This window comes from Thermobia domestica, chromosome 16 (assembly GCF_964235325.1).
Source record: "Thermobia domestica chromosome 16, izTheDome1.hap1.1, whole genome shotgun sequence".
NCBI lineage: Eukaryota > Metazoa > Arthropoda > Insecta > Zygentoma > Lepismatidae > Thermobia > Thermobia domestica.
The window spans coordinates 184,407,925-184,433,886 of NC_137469.1; the positions used below are offsets into that span (position 1 = coordinate 184,407,925).

General features: G+C 35.4%; 1 protein-coding gene across 1 annotated transcript in view; it reads left to right on the plus strand.

Annotated features, from left to right (window-relative positions):
* Positions 1–25,962, plus strand: part of conv (insulin like growth factor binding protein acid labile subunit convoluted) — a 180,597-nt gene that overhangs the window by 61,671 nt on the left and 92,964 nt on the right. The window contains exon 2 of the mRNA XM_081743372.1: positions 12,963–15,061. Coding sequence (XP_081599498.1) covers positions 12,970–15,061 — 2,092 coding nt within the window. The 5' untranslated portion in view covers positions 12,963–12,969. The remainder of the gene's footprint in view (positions 1–12,962; positions 15,062–25,962) is intronic.

The following is a 25,962-nucleotide window of genomic DNA, read 5'->3' on the forward strand; positions in this document are numbered from 1 at the left end:
TAAAAATAAAAATTGGAGCAATTATGTATGTATAAGGCCACTATCTTCTTCAAGTTACTAAACTAACTTCAAGTGTTTCAACCATTTTTGACACATATCTCGAAAACTTTTAGTGATATTAGAGGCAAGAATACGTGGTTGATAATGAGCTTTTTAATTATGTCACAATACTTTTGAACTTTACCTTATGAGAAATGGCATATTCCAAAAATAATTCAGTACCACCCTAACCTGAATTTTACCAAAAGAGTAGCGAAAGTGATACGGCGTGCGTCGTCCAGGGTTTAATTCCCGGTGTGGCACTCAAACATTGCTGTGTTGACCAAACATCGAGAAAAAAGTTGGGAAACTAAAAGATAGCGGACTTCAATCTAGACAGCCGGTTACGTTGGGTGTAGTTGTGCTGACCACTAACATAAGCCCGCTGCAGACTCAGATCACAAGGGACTGTTGCGCCAGGACTTTATATATATATATATTGGTGTTATTATTTTACCTTACCTCTCAGTAGCGTAAGGACGAATGGGCCTCCCCGCAAAAATGTTAAACGGACCCCCTCTATCCACATCCATGAGTCACGTAAAATTTGCAGAGAACAGTTTTGACTTCCTATGTTCTATCTAGTGAGTCGCAACTTGCTCATATGCAAAAAAAATGCATATTATTATTATTATTATTATATTATCATTATCATTATTATTATTATTATTATTATTATTATTATTATTATTATTATTATTATTATTACTACTATATTGTGCTATAGTTTTCGTCTATTCTGCTGTACCAACTTCGAGAGTCTACGACATCCGACATTTTTAATGAGGTGTAGTCGCCCCACTTTTTGTTGTTTGGTTCGATGCTGGTTTCACTGTCCTTTTCCCACCTTTGAAATACATAAGCACGGCAGATCGCGAAAACTCGACAAGTCGCGCTGTTTCCGAAATGAAGCTCCTAGCCATTTACTCACCCTGATATATCGTCGTCCTTCTCCATTCAAGGCACAAGCACCACACTGACTAATTGAGTGAGATTCTTGTCACGTTTGGCGCGCGGTTGTGTTATGCCTTGTAGCTCTTATCTCTGCACAATGATTTCGTTCAAAAAGTAGCGAGTGGTCATAATGTTTTCGCTGGTCAGCATAAGTTTTGTTGGCATTTACTAAATAATCGCTCAGGTGTTACCGTCTTCACAGGTAAAAATGAGATATAGTTGGAACATCACATAATTTTTAACATTCTAATATTATAAAGTTTAACTTCGAAACTGAAATGGGCCTCTTTCTGTTCTGGGCCTCTCAATGTTGCGCCGCAGCATTCTCTCTACTCAGAAGGATAGGGACAAATAGAAAAGTCAAAATTCATTCTGTCCATTTTTCAAGCATCATACACTTCAGGAAAAAAAATCATAATACTGATATGTAAGAAAATATTGGTATTGTTTGTTTGTTTTCTGTATACAAAGAACCATTTAGGTTTTTTTTTTATCTCATATTCTGGTAATAATCGAAAAAAAAAAGAGCTTCAGGTGATAAACGGACGAAAGAAAATTTGTCAACGCGATGCGAATGACGTTCTCTGCAACCTAATTCAGGTTTTTCGTACAAAAACTCTATTCCTACCTGCAAAAAGAAAAGATTCCTGTTACCCGTCAATGGTTGAGATTTTGCCCTGCGGCTGAACAACACGGCTTGTAAAAATAGACTCTGACTGACTGCAGGTGCACGAAGAAAAAAAAAACTGTTGGATTCCTCTCCCCGCCCACTTCAATTGTGGATATCCTGGACACATTTAAACTGAGCGGTACGATCTTTCAGCTCTTCCCAGTAGAGGTGCCAGCAGTGATTGCTAAATGAAAAAGTGAGCATCTGGTGGCGAAAAGGCGAAGTGCTCGGACAAGGGGGTGGGCACAGTAACCTTAAGTTATAGAAACTTAAGTTATAAGTCCTCTTGGGGGCAGAGATGGAGTGGGTCGTGGGTCAAAATTTGTGAGTGGGTCAACAGAACTGATTCACTGCAACCCATCACCCACCGTGACCCACTCTCACTCACCAACTTACCATCACCCACTCTGACCTACTGTGCTTAGTACTAGGGATGGACAAAACCGGTTTCTATAAAAACCGAAATCCGAAAAACCGACATTTCGGTTTTCTCCAAAACCGGTTTCGGTTTTCTTCAAAGCCGGTTCGGTTTTCTCCAAAACCGGTTCGGTTTTCACCGAAACTGGTTTCGGTGCAAACTTTTCGAAAACACATAAGACTATTTCTGTGGAAATGGATTCGGTTTCCGGAGAACAACGAAACACCATTCTGGTCAGAAATAGAACAAATTTTGAAAAAAAAAAACGGAATCGGTTTTGAAGAAAATCGAAACCGGATCTGGTGAAAAACCGAACCGGTTTTGGAGAAAACCGATAACCGGTTTCGGAGAAAACCGATAACCGGTTTCGGAGAAAACCGAACCGGTTTTGAAGAAAACCAAACCGGTTTTGGAGAAAACCAAAACCGGTTTTCTAAAAACCGAAAACCGAAAAACCGGTTTTTGTGCCCACCACTACTTAGTACACCGTAGACAGTATCTTCTAAACATTGGTGAATTTGTCTATGTTTTACTTGTAAGGCTTCCATATTTCCACCTTTTTCATTTGTTCCTATTTACCTCCCAGTGATGAGTATATCTAAGTGAAAAAGGAACTTCAGGCTCTTTTGGTTTTTGATATTTGTAATTGTAATAATCGCAATAGGATTTACTACTTGCCTTTGGAGAACAGTTAAATTTTACACTGTTTTTTATTCTTTCTTTCTTTACGTTGGCCTACTTTACTTTGATTTGCGACTTTTAAATTTCATCCTATTTTCCACTGAAAAGTATCTGTAATTCTACAAGGAAATAATTATAATGGTAGTTAAATTGAAATTCACCATAATAGGGCCCATAACAAACACTTTGCCATTTATATATCGTAAAGGTCAGATCCACCGGTATTGTAACAGAGCGATGCTTGAGCGACTGACCGTAGAAATTCAAACTCCGATTAGTGATAATTTCACAGCATTGTTTTATTACAAGGTAAACTCTTTAGTCTCGAGAGGAGGGCGTGATCATGGGTCAGAGTTGATGACAATGGGTTTTGGTGGGGCACAGTGAGTTGTGGTGCGTAGTGGGTCATGGATCAGAGTGGGTGGAGGATTGATGGGTAATGGGTCAAGTTTTCATTGACTCACGCCATCATCTTGGAGTGCAGAATGTAGTTAAACAAAATTAGTATATACTTATGGTCAGAAAGTATTGCAGAAATTGAAATTTCGGACTAATGACGATCCTAGCTAAAAGCTTGCAGACATAGGCGCCGACTTGAAGGAACTATTGGATGGGGGAGGGGGGCGGTAAACAATGAATACATATATCATCATATTCAACTGTTTTCTATCAACTGCTTAATGAAGGCCCCCTTCCCACCCCCATATCTAAGTCCACTGCTCCATTGCATCCGCTTCGCTGCGAAATTCACGACCTAACTCAAATTCGCTTAAAGGCATTAAAACTAATTCAAGTTCAAAATTTGAGAACTTCACTGCAACTTTGCGCACCAATTGATCTTTACTTTTCATATCAGTGCTCCCAGAGTGTTTGTTGAAGCTTCAGTGCTCTATTAAAAACACCATTTTGAAAACGGCATTTTCTATCGAATAAGAGAGCTGTTCCTAATATTGAAACAAAGGCACGACGAAGTTTACGACAGAAATTATATTGCTTCTCTTTGTTAATTCTTCCTTGGCTGGATTATATTAGGGGGGTGAGGACCCCACCTTTAAATATTGGGGGGAAAAAGTGTCCTCCCCCCCAAGTAGGCACCTATGGTTGCAGAGAAAGAATTATTAAGATACATACCTAGCACAAACAAATTATAAATTGTGTGAGTTTGTGAACAAATAGTTAAGACTGTGACAGGCTCGTAATCGTCAATTGAACATTACATTTAACTCTCCAGTTCTCTAAGTAATCAACAGTATTTTAACACCTTACACTGTATATATGTATTATAATTCCATGTTTTGTCTTTCTTGTGAATTGTGTATGTCTCATATTTTGCATAGAATTTCTTTTTTCTTTTTCTTTTCATTTCATTCTTGTGCAAATGCAAAGAAACATCGGGAAAGACGCTGTTTCCCATCTGAAAGCTTGAACTAAGAAAAATCAATAAATCACACGTTGCAAATATATTGTTTATTATCATACAGAAATACGAAAGAGCATGATTCTATACGCCCTACATCTAAAACCTAGTTAGCGTGATTTCGTGATGAGAATGAAAGATGAAAACCAAAGTTCTCATAATTTTCATTGATTTTGTTTGAGAAGAACTGACGAAAACAAAATTTACAACCATTTTTCACACGAAAAAGAAACAACAATTCAACATCCTGATTGCTGGAGCAACATGATTTTAAAGGCCACTGAAATTTAGATCAGCAGAAGATATCGTCTTGCTGGTCAAGGCTTTGTTCGAGTCAAATGACTTCAAATCACGAATATCTTTCCCAACTGAAAACCTTTCAATGGAACTATCTTTCTTTGTAATTAAAGTACTGTTATTAGTAATGATATGAAATGTGAACGTCAAATAAAAGCAAGGATAGGAATGGCAAAAGAAGAATTTTGAAGGAAGAAAATATTATTTTGTGAACCTTGAATAAAGCGCTGAGAAAAAGACTCGTGTGGAATATTATGCTGTATGGGTCAGAAACATGGACATTACCAAAGACGATGAGAAGCGACTGGAAGCTTTCGAAATGTGGATGTGGAGAAGAATGGAGCGAATTAGCTGAGTCGAGCGGAAAACGAATGAGGACTGTTAGAAATGGTGGTGAAGAAAAGAACAATTTTATATGCTATTAAGAAGAGAACGAGAAACTGGTTGGGACATTGGCTAAGAAGGAATTGTATCATGAGAAACGTGCAAGTGCGTATGGTGGCAGGAAGGAGAGGGAGGGGGGAAGGAGAGACTACAATTAATGGACAATATCAAAGCAGGTTAGCGGAGGACAGGTCGAAGAGGTTAGCGGAAGACAGTGGAGCATGAAAGTTTCTCAGCTGCAGCAAATGTCTTGCCAATAATAGCAGAATACCAATGATGATGATGAAGGTTTAATTAAAACTGAGATGATTCGAAGTTGAAGTGAAAAGAAATACAGTATATACGAATATAGCTGAACCCATTAACAATTTCATACATCTGTTAAAATGTAATTATTTTACTGATTTTCCCTTTAATCTTCGTACTGCCTCACCCAGTCTTAGATGTTCCACATTTCATCTCTTTTCCAGTTGTTTTATTAATTTTACTTTTTACCCCCCCCCCTTCACAATAAATCTATTCTTATCCAAAACAGTTTTAAGACGTATTCAGAGGTATTTAATATATGTTGTACTTATTGAGGTCCTGGTCAGAAATCTCGACGAACATCAAAACCCAGGAAATATGAGTTTTCTTTCTGTCCTCTCTCAATGCGTATGATTTATATGATTTTAAGTACAGGGACAGAATTCGCATACCCTACTTCCATGACCTTCAAGCAATGTTTCATACCTAAACTTATATAACCTGGTGCTAATTAAGGGACACTAGTTGAATGCACACATATATTGCAAGAGATATCGGATTTGATCTCAGAACATGGAAGTTTGTGGATAATATCCTGTCTGTGGTTTCTTTCAGTCTTCTCCATTTTCTCCCGCATGCTGATTTTACCAATTCTTTGATACGTATTCACTTTGATTAATCACCTGTATCTTTTAACCTGTAAGTCATTAACACTGTTTTCATTTCGTTTTTATCGGTTTCTCATTTTCATTTATTTTTCTTTAGTTAGTGCAAATTCTACAACAAACAATTCTGTAATTCTTTCCATACAAAAAATACAACTTACTAATTTTATGATATTTGACTTCGGTCTTTATTATTATTATTATTATTATTATTATTATTATTATTATTATTATTATTATTATTATTATTATTATTATTATTATTACTAGCGTCAATTACCTGCTTTGTTGGATTAAAATAAGAAAAAAATATGTTCCGTTAGTCATTCACTGTTTACTATTAATGAAGTGCTCTCTGATATCTGTTATTTTCGATCATTTATATATCTCTCTCCGCTCTCCCCCTCCCCTGAGGTGTACCGTTAAAGTGAAATGATAAAAACTACCCCAGGCCCGAACATCTCTATTTTGAAAATTTGATCGAGATCGGTTGGGTGGTTCAAGAGTTATTAAGTCACATACGTAGTCACTTTCACTTTTATTTATATAGATTATTCTGATAGTCATAGTTTTATTAGGATTGTTCTTAATATTTCACATCAGCGATAGGAATGCAAGGAAGTCGACTTTCTTGGAATTCAGTTTTTTTTTTAAATATAAAAGCAAGCTTTTTTGGGGGGCGGATATTTTCGCTTCTTTAAGCTTATGACTTTCTTGTTCAAGTACGACTTACATTTTTCTGTAGTAGATTCTACAATTAAGAAAGTGCGGTTACAACATCCAATAGTCGTGAACTTGTGCTCAGTCCGGGTCTGGCTGCCTTGATTGGTTTTCAAACTATCATTGCAGTCATTGCCATCAAGTGTAAGTTATTTAACCACCACATCTCTGGTGTTGTTTTGGTTGCCTAACTATATTATTCCTGAAAGTGATATATCTAGATATATATGTGGTTTACCAGTTGCCTAAATTCAATCTAGCAGGCAAGAAGAAGTACTATAAACAAGAAACAGATACATAACCATGTTTGTTTTAGTGTAAATCCTTGCTTAGATGTAGTTCTCCGTTCGGGAGACATTTTATCCTGAACTTCAGACAGTTCAATTTACAAAATTAGAGCCATAAATGGCTCTTTTGAGTATGATGTTATTTGAACATCATTATTCACATAGTTTCTTCTTTCTTTACTGCTTGTATTAAAAGTTTTGAAATAAGAAACTTATGAACAGTCTTAAACGTTCTCGCATTTTAGCATCCTCAATGAATGTTACATATAATTATCATGAAGTTTTAGTTATTCATAAAATTTAAATGATAATTTTTCCATGAAATCTACTTCACTTTAAGATAGTTACTGCCAACACTATTAAACACTTTACGAAGCATTCTTCTCGTTGAATGTTAATTTAATGGTTCTATAAACAGTTCATTATGGGACTGAAAAACCCACTGCGTCCACCGATTTGCATTTTTCTATCCTATGCAATGATCAATTTTTCTTGGATACTGAAATCTTTTCAGGATTTTCTCTTCAGAATGCAGTAACAAATTTTTTTCGTGATATAAAAAGAGAACGAGGGTTGAACGTACCGTTATCTCTCCACTAAAATTAAAATACTTTTAAAACTCCAAAATTTTCAGGCAAAAAAATCGAGGAAAAACTGTTTTCCGAGCCCTTGTCTTTCTAATAAGCGATATGATTTAACTTATTGTAGCAACAGCGGTGTCATATTGTAGATAGCAAAAGCAATTAGGAAAAATTATAGAATTTTATAATGTCTATAACAGCAAGTGGTAAATTTTTGTTTGCGTAATTTTTTTTCTTCTCAAATTTTTAGTTTGAAATATTCCAAAAGTAACTTTCCACCAGTGACCTAGACTGTGAGTTGCCTCTAAGGTTCGAAGTGTAAAACTGTCGGATCAAAAGATCCAATATATTTCAATCAAAAATTTTCTTGTAGGCTTTATACTCTGTATCTGGAGGACTACATATAGTTTAGCAAACCCAAACCATCACTTCACTCAGTATGATGTGCTTATTCCGTTAAAAAAATCGATTTAGGGGCAGTTCAACAATTTTATGGCCCCTCATTCATGGCCAAGATCGCAATCTTTTGGTGCATTTTCTTTGATCATTCTTGAAATTCTTCTTGCCGTTCGATTTTAGTAAGTACATAACAGGTTTCAAGTCCTAAATTTTATGCTTTACTTTTGACGATATGAAACGTGTGCTAAGATGTTTCAAAGTAGTAATAACTTCTAAGACGATTTCAATCAATTAAGTATTTGCCAATTTCATATTTACCAAATTTGGTACATGGATTTTGAAACGGGACCTAAACTGAAACCATTTTGTATTTGATCTGCGAAGATATTTCAGTAAGTGAAAAAATTTTGACAAAAAATTTCTAACAAAATTTTATAACATTTTTTGAAACGGAAAAATTTTCAAACTAAAAATGTTAAGCAACAAAAATTCTCAAAATGAAAGAAATGAAAATGGAAACTGAGCAGTCAACCACATTGCACCATTGCTAACTTTTCAACAATGACTAACTATGAGTTGCGACTAAAGTTGAAAGTGTGAAATTGTTGCATATCAATCGATTTAAATAATTACCTAACATATCTCAACTCCTAATTTTTACCACCAGTGACAAACTATGAGTCGTAACTAAAACGCTAGGGTTTAAAGTGAAATTTTAAATGTATCAATAGGTTTCAATAATTACATATCAGATTTTAAGCGCAAAATTTGAAGTTAATCGGATGTAGAGATGAACCAATTAGATTTCAACGAAGATAAGTCTGCACTAATGATCTTAGACTATACAGGATGGCCCAAAAGTAGGTATACAGTCCCGTACTGATCAACTCATTGCTTTTTATATCATTCTTATTGTTATCCAACAGGTATACTTAGTTTCTTTAGTATTTGTTCTCAGTGTCTTTTTACTTATATCTTAAATTCGGAACAAACAAAGCAAATAAACCTATAAGATAGAATGTTATACTTGATCAATGCAAGGGTGTATATCTACTTTTGGATCACCCTGTATAAGAAACATGGCTTGAAGCCCTGTGAAAATGTTCTATATCAGTCGGTTTTAATTAGGCCTAATTTTATGTATTGAATTTCGATTTGAAGTCAAATTTCGGAGTTAACCAGAGGCAGTGATCAATCAACAGCAAATATAACTTCCTTTCAACGACCTTAGACCACAATCCCTAAGGTTCGAAGTATGTTATTGTAATCAAAGGCAGGGATCAACCGATGATCTTAAACGATGAGTTGTTCCTAAGGTTCAAAGGTGATAAATTAGGTCAAAATTCTCTAAACTTAAATTTTGACCATTTCTTTATCATGCAGGGAGACAGGTTGAAAAATCAAAATTTAATAGCTGAATCCTTGAAAACAATTGCTAATCTTTATTTGATGATTCTCAAATTTAGAATGTACCCCGCCAAAAGTTTAAGATGAATACACGAAGGAACCATTGTATTATTAAAGAAATGAGCCACTGTATTCCACCTGCCAAATTTAAAAGGTGTATCAAGGATGGCACTGTCTTATGAAACAGAATGGATCTCTGTACCTATCCATATTAATCATATGCTATGATAAAACTTCATATTACGTTTTATTGTGTTTGTTATTCATATGGTAATATGATGTAATAGAAACAGAGTACGAGAAAAAAAACTTATTGCTTAATTGTATTTTGACAATATGTTTACCCACAGAAGGGGATAAACAAGACCATTCACAATTAGAGAAGTAAACACTCGAGTTCCGGAGAATATTTACCAATATTTACTTTTTGAGAATTTTCAAATGTAAGGGATGGGCCAATGTACCCTTCCCATAGCTTGAAAGAGAGAATCAATGTATCCATGTCTTATGAAAGAGAATTGACTCATCCATATAACCATATAGCCCCAAAATAATAAAGCTTCATCAAAGAGGATAAAAATGCAAATGTGAATTTTCAGCCATTTTTTACCCATAGAAGGGAACGAGATGGAGCATCCCAACCCATTCTTTAATCGAGAATGAAATGTCCAATGAAGTACGCCGAAAGAAACGATTATCAATGATGTCTGAAAGAATTGCTAAATACTCCCGAAATCGCCGGTGTATCACTCATTATTGATATAACTTACATAGAATCTGCAACGTCTAAAGAGCAGTGACCTCTTTATTTCATACGTGATTCAAAGTACTAAACCTACGGAACACTAAATTCAATATTGTCTTTTTTTTCTGATATTTTGAATTGCCAGATAGCTGTATATCTACAGACACCTTCTCACAATCGTCCAACTTCATCAAAGAAATTAATATAAAATCAGGGAGAATCCTGCTCTATCGCAGAGAGGGATACGCAGCAGAAAACGTAGAAAGTAGCGGAAACGTGAAGCGAATTATAGTATTGCAGATTACTCACATTGCAGCCATTGATTGGCAACGCCCCACTTTAAAAACATGCGTAGGATATAGGATTCGCATACTGATGTTGACTTTGATCTACAGCACATGTACTTCAAGGTCAACAACATTCCTCTTTTAGTGTCACAAGAAATGTTTTCTCTTGTCAACGAAAACAATGGAAAGAGAATGCTGATAACTCAACGATAAAGTTTTAACAAGTTATTGACCTTATACAGTGTTTACCAGTAGAAAAAAAAAATTGGGAATACAAACTGTGGTATAAACTGGTCTACTGAGGTCGAATTCGAAGTTACCGTTCACAGAAAAAAAATATATGAACTTCGTACATTGTAGAATCATTATTCTAAAGTCTACGAAGACAGTACAAGCACAAGAGTAGCAGCGAAAGTTTCAGAAAATTTCCCACGGGAGACTACCCAGGTTCAGTCCGATCGGTGAAATAACCCGGGGGAAATTTCGTATCCTCTGAAATAGTCACTGGAAGAGTAGGACAATTGATTGTGGAATTATATCTTAAATGTAGGACAAATGTGATCTCTTGAATATTTTAAATGCGACAAATGGTCTTTCGTGGTTATAATAATTGTAGCGAAGGTGTGTGAATAAGTAATTCAGTATAAGAATTCTCGTTGCGTGATTGTGAAAGCCGCATATGCGTGCTTTATTCAGAAAGGAATTCAGTGTGGTAGGTTATGTCACATTTCATTTGTGGGTTTGTTAACTATGTCACATAAATCATAGTTATATTCATTACGTATATCGGACGTTAAACTAAAAGATTTATTTTCATTTCATTTATTATAAATAAATAAATTTTATAAAGCTATTGATTTTACCTTTGATCGCCTAAGTCCGTTTATAAAATTTTAGTCTTCGTTATTTTTGAAGGAACCGTCATTTTCGTTACATTTCATTTATCTACCTATCTGTCCAGTTATAATTCTGTTGCTCGCATACTATTCACCAATAAAACCTTCCCAACTATCCAATGCGTGCTTATTCTCATAACTCTTATAGAACGGCCATGTCCGTTTCCTACCAACAAGTATCAGATACGGTCGGAGATAGAGGGAAGTCTTTTCTTGGAACCGATTCAGGAATAATACCAAGATGAAATTTGGAGACGGGACAGAGTTCGAGAAGGATTTATATAAACTGAGACGAGATCGAAATTCAACATGCCAAGACGAGACAGACTCTTGAAATTCGAGGCAATACTGACGTGAAACTAAGCCTAGTCTTGGAGTTTTGGTCTCGTTACGAACATTGAAAAAAAAATACTGAAATTATCTTTATTCGGGTAGAGTTGAGAACTCTTTTTTTTCCTTGGGTCGATTAATAAAAGAGATCCATGTGGACGTACATTCAAAACTAGTTACTGGTTTAGATAACCTGTGGAATGACAGAGGTAGTACTTTTAAAAAATATTATCTTTCCTTTATTTTTCCTTGCGTTCGCTATGTTAGTATACAAAAATTGTTTCATTATTTCATGTTCATGCAAAAAAAAGTATATAATGATCTTTCCCATTGCTGCCAAAAATGTACTCCAAAATTATAAATTTAAATTAGTATTGCAAATTGCTGTGCAGGAAATGAAATCTTAATAAAATAATATTTTAAAAAAACAGCTGATGTATAAGCGCTGAACTTCTGTCTCCTATATGAAAACTGACTGATCAGTAGCCAGTAGTAAATTTAAGGGGGGGGATTTCAAGTTTACTCTACCTTTTGGATCGTTATTCGTCAATATTTAAAACGGAAATGAAATTCCTGGTTACCATGTCCCCAAACTCATCTTGCAGACTGAAAATTAATAATGAGGTAATTAATTATTTTTTATGTGGCTTTAACCTCCAGATTACGCTATTTAATCCATAAATTTTCCAATTGTTTCACAAGCATTATTCTTTGTCAGTTCGGTAGACACCTGACTTCTTTAAATCTCTAAAACCATCAGCTCTAAATGCATATACAGCAAAAAATGAGGTGTTGAAACAATACAAAATGAAAACTAGTTTAACGTGTTATTTGTGTGTTAATTCAACATCAACATCACCTTCCGAGTATATCAGAAATACCTCATTATTGGCTGTGAGTATTTGCATTGATTTTTATAGTTTGTTATGAGCATAGCTTTACGCAATATATTTGACACTTTCACCAAGTAACGAATAGCATTCTACATTTTCTGAAATCAGTCATTATAGTAGTCTTGTAAACTTTTGAATTGTCTGACAACAGTTACACGAATAGCCGTGCTGCCATCTGTTTTCCTTATCTGTTATTCTTATGTCTTAGCACGTAAGAACAGAAGATGGCAGAACTGTCACTCATGTAACTGTTGTCAGACAATTCACAAGTTTACAAAACTATTATTGTGACCGATTACAGAAAAATAGAACTTTATTCGTTGTTTGGTATAAATGTCAAATATAGTGCGTAAATCTTTGCTTATACCAAACAAAAAGAACAGCGAATACCGAGTTATTTCTGATATGCTCGGAAGGCGACAACTAACACGCTAAACTGGTAGTCATTCTGTGCTGTTTCAACCTCATTTTTTGCTTTTATCATTCTTATTTAAATATTAATTACGTTCAACTGCAAGGAAGCTTCATTTTAATTGGTTTACATGTTTATATGTTGATTTTGAGTATTTTTAAATCTGAACGAAAATTTATATAACATTTAATTATGTTCCCACATATAATAATACAGCGTTCTTTTTCTTTGCAGGAACATAATGGGTGTCTTGGCGAGCTTGTTCTACTACCTTTCTATTCTCATTTGCACTTCAACGTTCCTTATTCGCTCTTCAGAAGCCAAATACATCCCACCAGGTCCCAAATACACATGCCCCGAGAAGCCTTCTCTTATCTATCCATGCGAGTGTACCAAGGAAAGTGATACAGGAATCAACATCCGATGCGTTAACTCTAATTTGGCATCTATCGCTGTAGGTCTTAGCAACATTCGAAAACCCATCGATGAGCTCACTCTATCCAAATGCCACATAGGTCGTCTTTTTGGAAATATATTCTATCCCTTAAAAGTACGAATACTGAGGATAGAAGATACACCAATTAAGATAATAGAACCGCATACGTTCCTCGGGATAAACAGAACATTACAAGAACTTCATATTTTAAACTCCCGTCTTCAAGTGCTACCTGTAGACGCTTTTCAAGTTCTAACTAATTTATCAGTTTTAACTCTTGATCACCATGACATACAAGAAATTCCAAGCGGGGCCTTTGTTTCACTGGGGCGTCTTGAAAGACTTAGAATATCCAATGGCAATATTCATGACATCGCTCTGGACGTCATGTCACCGCTAAAGAAATTGAAAACACTCGATTTGCATGGCAATAAGTTAAATGACATCAAAAAAGGTCTTTTTAGAGGACTTCGGGATACAGAAGTTCTGGATTTGTCCTACAATAATTTTACTAAGCTGAGTCCTGTTTATTTTGCAGACTTAAACAAGATGACGTGGTGTAACATGTCTCATAATCAAATTGCTGACTTCACACGAGGAACTTTCGCCCGAAATACTGTCCTTCGAGTGCTTAATATGAGTCACAATAAGCTCAAACGTCTTGACTCCAACTCCTTCAGAGGGATGCGGTTTATTCGTCGCTTGTATTTCAGCGACAACGAAATAACTGACATTGGAAGAGGAACATTCGGATCAATTAGTCGTGTAGGAACACTAGATTTTGCGCGGAACAAAATTCGTAAAGTAGATTACCAAATGTTTAATCAGCTACAATATGTGGAAATTATAAATTTTGCTGAAAACCAGATAACAGAAATTCAAAAACTTGCCTTCAAAGATTTATATCTTGTGAATATCAATATGAGTCACAATGCTATCAAGAAAATAGAAGCCGAAGCATTTGAAAATTGTGCCAATATAACTGTTTTAGATTTATCTTACAACGAATTGTCAGCAATACCAAAGCAAGCTTTTGATCAAGTTAGCTATGTGACAGATTTTAGATTGATGTTTAATAAGTTAACAGATATGGCATCCATACCACTGCAAAATATGACGGGCCTTAAAATACTTAATGTTAGCCATAATCAAATTGAGAGAATTCCTAGAAATACATTTCCGAAGTTATATGAGCTTCATACCATAGACATAAGTCACAACAACTTACAAGAAGTTGCTAATGCTGTATTCCAAACATTGTTTAGTCTTAGGTTCCTGGATATGAGTCATAACAACATGACTGAAATCGGAAGTTCAATGTTTGGTACTTTACCAACACTCCTGTCGCTTGATCTAAGCTACAATAATTTAACAAGAATTAGTCGAGGTTCAATGGTTCGCTTAGCCTCGCTAAGATCAATGAAGATTAATAACAACAAAATTTCTCATATTTTCCAAATCCCTATCTCACTGACCGAGTTAGATTTGAGCTACAACTCTTTGGAGAATATTGTCCCAGGTAGATCGTGGCCTACGATGAACTCCCTGTTGAGTTTAGACTTGAGCTACAATCGTTTGGGAGATTCTTTAGAAGGTGGGGCATTTGCCAACCTTCTCACATTACAGAAATTGAACCTACGAGGAAATAATATCAGTACAATTCCATGGCAGGCACTTGGGGACCTAACGGCACTTCAGTATATTCACATGGAAGAGAATCAGTTGACCAACCTCACGAAGAATGCTTTTGGTCGTTTACCTGTTGTGTTTGAACTACATCTGAGCCACAACAAGATCAACAACATCAGTGCAAGAGCTTTTGAGGGTCTTCTTCAATTGCTGAATCTGAACCTCAGTTATAACAACTTGAGCCATATTCCCAATGGTGCTTTCCAGGGTAAGTAGGCAGCTTTCAATAAAATTAATTCTATTATTGTAGATTTATGCTATCTGTTTACACCTTTATGTTGAATATGAGATTTGGGGAGGAAAAGCAAAACAGTCCAACGTAAGTAGTAAAGTAACACAGTGTAAAAATATGTTAGGTTCAAGATTCAGAACAGTGACAAATTATCCGACAAAAATGTAAATATAAATAGCTTAATAGTATATTATTTTAAATAGACACGCAACGTATCCACCTTCATTTGAACCTGTTCTGCTGGAAAACAAACATGTGTGTGAGTACCACTCTTCTTAGAGACGAATTCAAAGGAGAGTTTTCTAGGGGCAGTACTTACCTGTTCGTGATCATCATTATATATTTTTCTTTTATTATTATTATAATAAGAATAATGTTCTTTGATTTAATATACGATGTGTTAATGTAAAATTTATCAATAAGAATGTCAAAACTTAAAATCCGGCTCTGACAACACTGACTGAATTGTCAAATTAAATTATAACAGCCATGTGCGTAGTCTGTGAAAAATTAGCATGCAGAGATAAACAATTCAACAGCGCATAGAAATTGTTTGAATTTACCATCAGAATATATATTCAGTGCGACAAATGTTTCGTGTGGTGAACACAATCGACCGACAAGGCGTTCGACAAGCAGGTAGCGTACGCGGCTTTAACGTGGGAGACCCGGGTTCGATTCTCGGCGGGAGCTCATGTGGTTCGGATTCCACGTTAATCAGTATAGCCTTGCTGCTGAATGGTATGTTAACTCAACTCGATTTATGTCTCGTTAAGAAATTCGAGAGAACAGGGCTTTTGGAAATAAACATGCCATCAGACTACTGTCAATGGTGAATGATACAGAAATATAGTAATGCACTTTTTCTGTTTTCAACTAGCAAATGTATATATTCCATCAAATAAATGTTAAATCTTATAGTTTGCATGAATTCCTTTTAGAAATGGATTTCATAGGAAACTTTTATAAGAGAAGGGTGGTAGGAATATATTGTTAATGCGGAATTCTGAGAATACAGGGATCACCAAATATGCGATTTAAACTGGCTGAAAGTGTGACGATTGGTAGCTGGAAGTGTGATGTCATGTAGAAGAGAGAAAATCGCATCTTCTACTTTTAGCATATACATTTTTGTATTCTCCGAGCATGTTCTAATTTCATTTGATCTTTTAAACTACATAGAGAGGAAAATATTAATAATTCTATCACTACAAATACGCAGGGTAAATTGCTATATTATAACTAACTAACTAACTAACTCTATGGCCTATGGAACCCGGAGGTTCAATGCCGCGTTCACAAAAGCTCTTCACTGACTCCTATCCTTAGCTAACTGCATCCAGTTTCTACTTTGTATTCCTATTTCTGCGAAATCCATCTTAATATTGTTCTCCCATCTGCGCCTAGGTCTTCCTAATGGTCGTTTTCCGATAGGTATTCCAGTCAAGACTTTTAAAAGCGTTTTTACTTTCTTCCATCCTAGCTACATGACCCGCCCACCTAAGCATCCTAGACTTGATGACCCTAACAATGTTAGGTAAACCGTATAAATTATGTAGTTCCTCGTTATGAAGTTTCCGCCATTCCCCATTCCCGTCCCTTTTGGGTCCGAATATTCGTCTCAGGATCTTGTTCTCAAATACTTTCAGTCTATGTTCTTCTCTCAGAGTAAGCGACCATGTTTCGCAACCATACAGAACAACAGGCATGATTATTGTTCTATATATTTTAAATTTCAAATTCCTCGGCAGAATTCGCGACGACAAGAGATTTTGAACTGAATGGTAACACGAATCAGCGTTGCCAGATCTAGCATAATGATACTAGATCTAGCATAATTTGCATGTCTTTAGCATCTAGCATCTTGCTTTTAGCATCCTGCCCAAATCTAGCATAATTTCAGCAATATGATCTTGAAGCTTTGCTGGCGTCTACTATTAATCCAATGTTCTCGGGATTGCTGCCAGAGTGAGTGTTGCTGTACTGAGCTTTCGTTACCATACAGTGGCAACATCTTCAGAGCTATCTTCACATAGCTCTGAAGATGTTGCCGCTGTATGGTAAAGAAACCTCAGCACAGCAACACTCACTCTGGGAGCAATCCCGAGAACATTGGATTAATAATTTCAGCAAGTTTATCAAAAAGCCGTAAAACCTGGAGATAAGAAAGAAGTTGGTCATGGGAAGAAAAAGAACGGCAGAAATGTATCCTCTCCCATTGATTCATACAGTCGGTGAACCATACAGGCAGTCTTATTTTCCGAAGTAGGTTAGAAATGGCTTTGGGCTTCTTCTTCTTCTTTTTTTTTTTTTTGTGGCTCCACCCAGGGTTTTCTAATCCTCTAACTGCGAGGCATGGGCGGAGCTATGGGGGCTATTCACCCCAACTTTTTGACAGCTTCACTATCTTTATTTCTTACTTCATGACCATCTTTATTCCTGAAATGAAAGGTCCGAGACTGACCAAAAATTTGCCCCCAGCAGACAATTCCCAACTCCGCTTATGCTGCGAGGTAATTTTCTTTCAAAATATGTAAACAAACACTTTGCATTCATTTACTATGCGATATATATGTCATTGAGTCTGGCAACGACTGCACTAGTTTAGTTGAGTTAAAGTTTTGGTACGTGAAGTATTGAGTTATTTCCATTCATTCTTTCGCTCTGCGTATTTTAAGTTACGTTATCGTATCTCAGCTTCGTTGTTTTTTCTTTTAAAACTCCTGAATTAGTAATTATGAGGATCTAGCATAATTTGACCGAATCTAGCATAATTTCGACCAGGGTTTGGAATAATTCTGAGCTGTGAGTCTGGCAACGCTGACACGAATTCCCTGCTTTTACTCGACATTTTATTTCTTCGTGAATATGATTTTCGTCTGTATATATTGGCCCTAGATATTTGAAAGTGTTCACTTTATCAAAAGTATTATTTACTATTTTAACGCATCCATGATTTGCCGTATTACGGTCCCGACGCACTTCCATGTATTTAGTTTTCTCTGCATTTACTTCTAAACCCTTGTCCCTGCAAGCATTTAATAAGATCTCTGCATTTATTTCTACTGTTCTCCTATCATCCCCTATTAAATTTACATCATCAGCATATGCCATAACCTGGTGAATACCATTTAACTTTAGGTCCTGGTGGCTATTTTTGATTTTCCTTATAGCGTATTCCAGAACGAAGTTGAATAATAATTGCGACAACGCATCTCCTTGTTTCAGGCCATTTTCGACGTGAAAGCTCGTGGACAAAAATTTTCCTACCCGAACTTTACTTTGGGATTCAATTAAACATATCTTAATTAATCTAATTAGCTTTTTCGGTATTCCAAGTTCTGTAAGAACGTTGTATAATGTTTCTCTCCTCGGGGTATTGTATTCCCAGTTTTTTCGAGTATTTGTTGAATGGTAAATATTTGGTCGATAGTTGATCGATTTCGTCTAAATCCGCACTGATAATCTCCAATAATTACATCTGCGTATGGGGTCAATCTTGCTAATAGAATATTTGAAAGGATTTTATAAAATGTCGACAGAAGGGAAATGCCTCGATAATTATTACAGCCAGTTTTGTCGCCTTCCTTGTGAATTGGAACAATGATTGATTCTTTCCACTCTTGTGGCCATTCTTCCTTGTTCCAGATAAGGAGAATGAGTTTGTGTATCTTGTTCCACAATTTTTTGCCTCCAACTAAAATCAACTTATCCGGAATTTCGTCTACACCCGGAGATTTGTGTTTCTTCAATTTCTCTATAGCGATTTTTACTTCTATTTGGTTGGGTTGTGGAATATACGGTTCTGCGGAGTTCGTGTATCTCCTCTTCTCCACGCACATTAGTTTTTGGCTGAATGTTTGTAATGTACCATTACAGTTGAAAGTAATGGCAATTTTTTTTACGCACCCTGTACCTAGTAATTTTTTTTTTCAATTTCGGTTTAGTTACACAATTTATTTACTCTCTTTACTTCGAATTAAATATAATGAATCCAAAGGTTTCATTAGTAACCATATTCCCACTGAATAATATATTTTATTTATATTTTGATTAAGTGTAAATCCCATTTTCGGATATACAAGTTGAAAAGTTACAAGGTTTACCATTCTGACGTCATACCGAAACATAGTTCCGTCATTGGATATAAATTTTCTTAATTTCAGACCAATGTAGAATTTAGTCAGGTACCTAATCTTTCCCTCACCCCCTCTCACTAGTCCATAGTCACTTTCAGATCCGGTTATATCTGGATTTGCCAAATTTCTATTTGCTTTGTAATTTCCGCGGCTAAAGTTTTCGTTCTGATTGGAGGAATTCTCCTACCTCTGGCGTTTTCGGCGCAATGTGATCAGAATAATCGAAGACACACTAGCAGGAGCAGCTTGTGATTTTCTTGCCAAATATTTTTCGGGAAGGATTCGAATTTCCAAGGACAACTAAGGTAACATATAATGTAATTCAATAGTTAAAGATTTACAACGGAATAGGAGCCCGGAAAATCCACAAATTTTGGTAAAGAAGCTGCAATTCAGTGAAATAAGGAATGGTGTTTACATGACGCCATGATGTCATCATTTTAGAACAAATATAGTGGAAGTGTGATTCTACCCTCCTCTTCTTTCAAACCATAGATTCAGTTAGGGATTAGGGAAATTACGACCTGTTTAGTGCATGTTGTTCGTGTATTAGGTAGATGTGATTTTTTTTATTTTACAGTAAGTGCATGTACGTAGTAGGTTTGATAGTTGTAATGTAAATAATCATAATGGCAGCTTAAGTTAGCTTAAAAGGGCTCCTATCCCCTTTTCCAAATTGAACCAGTTCTAGCGGGGGAATGGGTTAGTTATTGTTTGTTTTAGGGCCTTTTCCCCTCTCAGGGGAAGGGTCCCTCCATAAACCTCGTTAAGGTGCCCCCAGGGCATCAATCTTTGGCAATAATTATGTAAACAATTGGTCAGGTCAATTGGACCTAGGGTTACCTTTTCTCATTTTGCCCCCCCTTTAAGTTAAATAGAGCCAACTGTATATACCAACAAGGGAGTATTTTTCCTCAACATGCATGTAATTAAATGGTGCATGTTTGGTTTAGTTAGTTGTCTTTATGTATAGTACTAACAGTGGTGTATGTAGTTAGTAGTTTTGTGTGAGTGTGTGAATTTTCGGTTAGGACAGTGTATAAATATGCGTTAATTTAGTACCATTTGTCTAACTCGAAGTATACTAAACCAGAGTAAATATTAAATTTCTGATTAATGAGTACAAGTATATATTTCAGTACACGGTAAATTATGCCTCCACCACAGCGCCATAGTGTCTGTTTTCGGTAGTCAATTGTTTGTTGACATTACGACATCGCATGACTTAGTGATCTAGATTGTTTGATTTTGGACATTTATTCTCAAATTACATCCCGTGGACATGGTTTTCGGTTCAGATGAGTATACATTCATATAAGATAGCATGAGATCTTACTATTTGGAAAATTACAGCTTGCTATGTCGTTTAGAACCCGAAATATCCATTAAAATAAAGAATGCCTATTTTCTTAATAGAAGTAAAGCCCATATGCTGTTACTGTTTGTTTCAAAATGTAGTATTAAATTCTCTTTTCCCGTGGCTGTAGAAAATTCCATTGTTGCTTTAGTTTTATCAGCAAATTGGAAATAGATTAATCGTTGACAATTTAACTTTCAGTGAATACACGTATGATTTTTTTTTTAAAAACTGCGAAGTAAATACAATTTGGGTGCTTCGAAACAAGGAGTACGTGGTTCGATGAATGTTATTGTGTAGTAGTTTGAGCGTGATAGATTGTGATAATTATATATATTTATTACTGTGTAATGTAAATATGTGTATGGCCTGCGTGTAAAATGTATGAAATAGGGTGTCTATAAAATATTACTTCGCGCGAAAATTAGTAGATAATGAATGAATGTAATGATATATTAATAATATGATATAAAATATGAATGAGAGTATGACACCTACATTTAAATGGATAGGCCTAGTGTATGTTATATAGTGAAAATATGAATACGTTTACGAAAAAAAAATCTCTCGCGTTTTGACTTCTACACCAGTACATTCATCCAACCGAGTTTGCTACTTGGATAGTAAATTGTAGTTGGGAATTGTGTGTTACTTCGTATTTAAGTACCTCATAGTAACAGCCCCGGATCTTAAGCCTTTCAATAGATAGGGTAGCATCATGTGGGAATTACTTCTAAAGGCTGACAAAAATGATAACTAAGAAAAGATAACTGCTATTTCCTGTGATCATTGAAAAGTACAGGTTTCGGTCATTTGTACCTTTAACATTCATAGCCTCTCCGAGATTTTTTTTTCCGTTGCTTACCTTATTTATTTATTGTGCAGTGTTCATATAACTCAGTTCGGACTATCCGATTAAATCAACTGCTACTAAATTAATATTCATGTCATTAGCGTACCCGGACGTCGACCCCTAGTCCCCTTAAGTATTTTCATGTCTTTTCTTAGTTTAATTAGATGAGGGAAATTAACGACGTCCCAGACTGTGGCATGTCTGCGCGGGGTAGCCATCGGTGATGTTTGGGTTATTGAAATCACCGATCCAAAATTTAGTTTATGTAAATTTTTTTTTATTTTGGCAAACTCTAATTAGGGATATCTTAGCTATTACTCTAATTTCATTACTATTCTGGAATCTTCTAGTTTCCAAGAGGTCGGATGATTTTTTTTCTCTTTTGAAATTCTAAATTAACGCCGTCTCTAACCTTCCGGAGGATTTTCGGGACCCTGCTGGTTTGGGCCGGATACGGGGATCGGATTTCAATCTTACAAGCAAATTCTTGTGGGATTGGGATCTGATGGACACAGAACTTGCATCCTTGGCAGCAGGGCGCTCCTTGAGTCTACGTATTTGAGTAGACCACCCTTTTGGCATGTTAAGAATATTTTGGCTATGGATTTTGTTGAGAGCGAAATTCGACTTTTATCTTTGTAGCGTTAGTTATTTCCCACTTAAGTCTTTGGCGCCCCTATTCTTCGTCTTCCTTCTTCTCTATCTCTCTCTCTGTCTTCATTACTTCGAGATTTTTTTTTTCAAATTTTTCAACCTCCCCCCCCGGTTTCTGAAACTCATGAAAACGTACAATATTCATATCACTTATTTCGATCGTATGTACTAACTAAGACATCGAGGGATGCAATTCGTGGAGGTATTGCAGCACATCTCAGGACCATTTTCGCGATATTTAATCCACCACGAGAGAAACTGACGAGAAGGTACACTATGCTTTCAGATTCCTAGAAACATTTGTTATTCATTGATCGTACAAATTATACCCATTGACGACTGATTTCTGGTTTTATTTCTATTGATTGGTCATATAGTGTGTATGTATTAGTAGTTTGGGCCCACTAGTTTCGAATAACATTGATTTTTTTTCTGTATATACATCTATATATGTGCTTACATAGTTTTAAAAGTTACGTGCCTGCTTTATTCGTTGTATTTCCACCTCTTATGTCAACTTACTAAATAACACCAACTATTTTTTTTATACGCGGATCTTTAGTAAATTGAGAATGATTATTGATTATCGGGTTTATATATATAAAGTACAATGTTGCAACCTTATGATGGAAAAAAGTGAATTTTGATAGTCAGGGTTTTTGTTTTGTTTTTGAGCCAATAAAATATGAATACTTATCGAATATAAAAAGGTTATGTAGATATTAAATGTCGACGAAATATTAAGATGGATATTAAAATGAAATTTATTATATTGAGTTATATGAATATATATATATATATGTGAGTATGTATGTAGAGGGCTCGGTATTTACCCTGGTTGTTTTAGGTTGCCATAGATTTTTGACACCCGATATTAACTAACTATTTGTGATATACAGTATTACCGCGTAAATTGTAATAAATGACATTTTGTTGAGTTGTTATTGATGTTTGTGACTATTAAAGTTAAATATCATGTTAAATACTGCATGTAAATAAAACAAGTAGCAGGTCGTAAGAAAAGTAAAAATAACCCTAATCCTTATCCAAATTTGATTTGCGAGATCGTAGTGAAATCAGTAAGCTACGAAACAGTGTGCCCCTCCAACGAATTCTTCTATCAGTAAACTATGAAACAAATCCTTCCCCTACGATCGGAAACCTAACTATTCAGTGACTAGAATCTTTTGACTACACGATCTATACTAGAAAAAAAAATAGTGATCTTAAATTCAACGAACTGAAATTAGGTTAATAATTTAGTAATGTGAATACAGGAATATGGAAATATGTTCCCAATGTTTGGGACTGGACTCGATATTTTAAATCTCGATAAACTTTGAAATTTTATATCAAGTGCGTCAAGTGACGAAATGAGAAATATAAATATATATGTGATATGAAGCAACTATTTGTCTATAGTTAAAACAAAAAACGATTAAATACTCTCATGGACACAAATCACAGTGCGTAAAGAGAGTTAAAAAAGGAGTTACTATCGACGTGAGAACAAAGACTCATAAAATTGTCGAAATGTCTCCTCTTGGGACAGAGACTCAATAAAATGCTACTAAAGTGTTTTTTTTTAAAGAATGATTAACCAATTATATTTTTTTTCTTTCTTTTTCCGCAATGATATGTATTCATTGCACTGAATCTTAAATATATTGACCTTTGAATTTTTTTTTCCTTTATTTTCTGTCTTTCGTTTTTTGTCGAATTTTTTTTTATGTAATCCAACTTTAATATATCTAGAAAGAGAAATGTGTTATTTGATTTTGTTGAAAGTAGCGGATTTCTGTGCATGCTTATGAAACATTCTTTTCATGTATTAAATTTTTTCCTGTTATGTCAAACTAAGTTTTCTTTTATTGAAATGTAATAAATGTCTATAGAAATGTAGTTAGGTTAGTTTAATTCAACTAAATACAACCCGAAGTATACATTGTCCTGTATGAATGTGTGTGTGAGTGAAATGTAGGTTTAGTATTAAGTGCACCAATTATTTTGACATATATGTGTGACTTATTATAATTAATGGTAGTTGGCAATTAAAGTCATTGAATGTCAATACTAACTTAATTTAAGTTGGCTCTATGAAGGAAGTAAAAAGGACCGAAGTAGCCTGAACAAATGATCATCATGGGAGAACTGTGAAAGTCAAAATCTTCGACAAATATGTGATACTCTGATTTTTTTTTCTTTCCCTCTGTGGTCGTTTCTAACATGCCATCAACTTCGTCGTTCATTTTTCAAATATTGGATATTAGTCTAGAACTTCTGGAAATGTTGAATAAACGATAAAATTGAACTTTCTCATATATCTCAGAGCTAGATTGGGATAATTCGGTAGTTGGGGTTAAATGGATCTAGGTCGGGGATGTATGGGTTAACATGTGTCTACCTTTGATTACCTTAATACCAAATATTCACCCAATAGCTATTGGAAATGATCCCAATTCGATAATTATTCACTTTCCTTTACCATATTTCTCGAAATATCCAGTAACGGTTTCCTCTTTATCACCTTCTTACTTTACCTCTTTCCTCTTCTATCTTCCTTTTCCTTTCTTCATCGTCTTCTTCTATTTTTTAAATAAAACTGAAAAGGGGGTCGTGACTGGGAATTCTATATGTAATAAACACGGTCATGTATTTATTTATTTTATTTTATTTTCTTTAGAAGTCCGATAAAAAGTTTTCTCGTTTCGATCGAACCTAGTATGTTCGAAATTAAGAAATGGATATTATATTCCAATATAATTAGACATAAGCTGATAGCTTCATGAATATCCCCACCAGGGGTGAAGGGTTCCCACTCACGACTTATTCCATGCATCGCATTTGTTACAGAGATTTCTTTCTTTTCTTCTTTCATGCCCCTTATCAGTTTTAGATTGACGAGCGGTGACAGGATTCGTTGTTATGGAAACGGTGGTTTCTATGGCAACGGCCCCCCCCTTTTTTCAGTTTTAGAGTGGCGACCGTGACAGGACTGTTGCCATGGTAACGCATGTTTGCTGTGGTAACGGATCTGAAAATGCTTATTGAATAATACCAGTTATCATGCCAATCAGTTTGAATTGGTGAACCGCGACAAGAATGGTTGTCATGGCAACGTTTGTTTCCATGGCAACGGATCTCAGTTTAAATGGCGACCGATAGATCTGAAATTTTTTTAAGAATGTCAAAGAGTGAGGTTGAAGGCATGTTTAATTGATTACAACATTGAAATTAATAAGAGAAATTTTATAGTCAAGTGAAACAAGTAGAGTCGTTGGCTACTTTGTCATTTTTGTTTCCTTTTCTAAGGGGGAAAAAGAGAAGGAGTGTCAAAATTTTTTCTAAATTAGAACTAAACGCTAGAAGGGTTTCAAGGAAGGAAAGAGAATGGGAGTCCTTTAATTTATGAATAATACTTGTCTGGATAGCGAATAAGTATTTTATAGTATATGTGTATTTTTGATATATATCTTGTCTTTTGTAAAGTGTAAAGTGTCTCAAAGCTATGGCAACAAAAAAGGTTGTTGTGTCACAGGGCGAATGTGAAGTCACGTGCACTCAATGCACATTAGATGAAAAAGAGAAAAGATCTCGCGCCCCGCGGAGATTAATAAGATGCACCGGTTGTGGACTAAAATGGATCCATTTTGCTTGCTCCAATTTGGATGATACTGCTGAAAATGCAGAAAAGGTTCAAACCGGCGAAATAATAAAATACTGTGAGGATTGTGAAAAGGACCGAGGCCAAATATCTCCAGCGGAGATATCTGACCTCGACGATGAGGAAAAGAATGGAAATCACAGTGATTCTCGGGATCAGACGGCAAACCCGAAGGAAGGAATGTCATCTGGAGGGTCTGACACGTCTGCA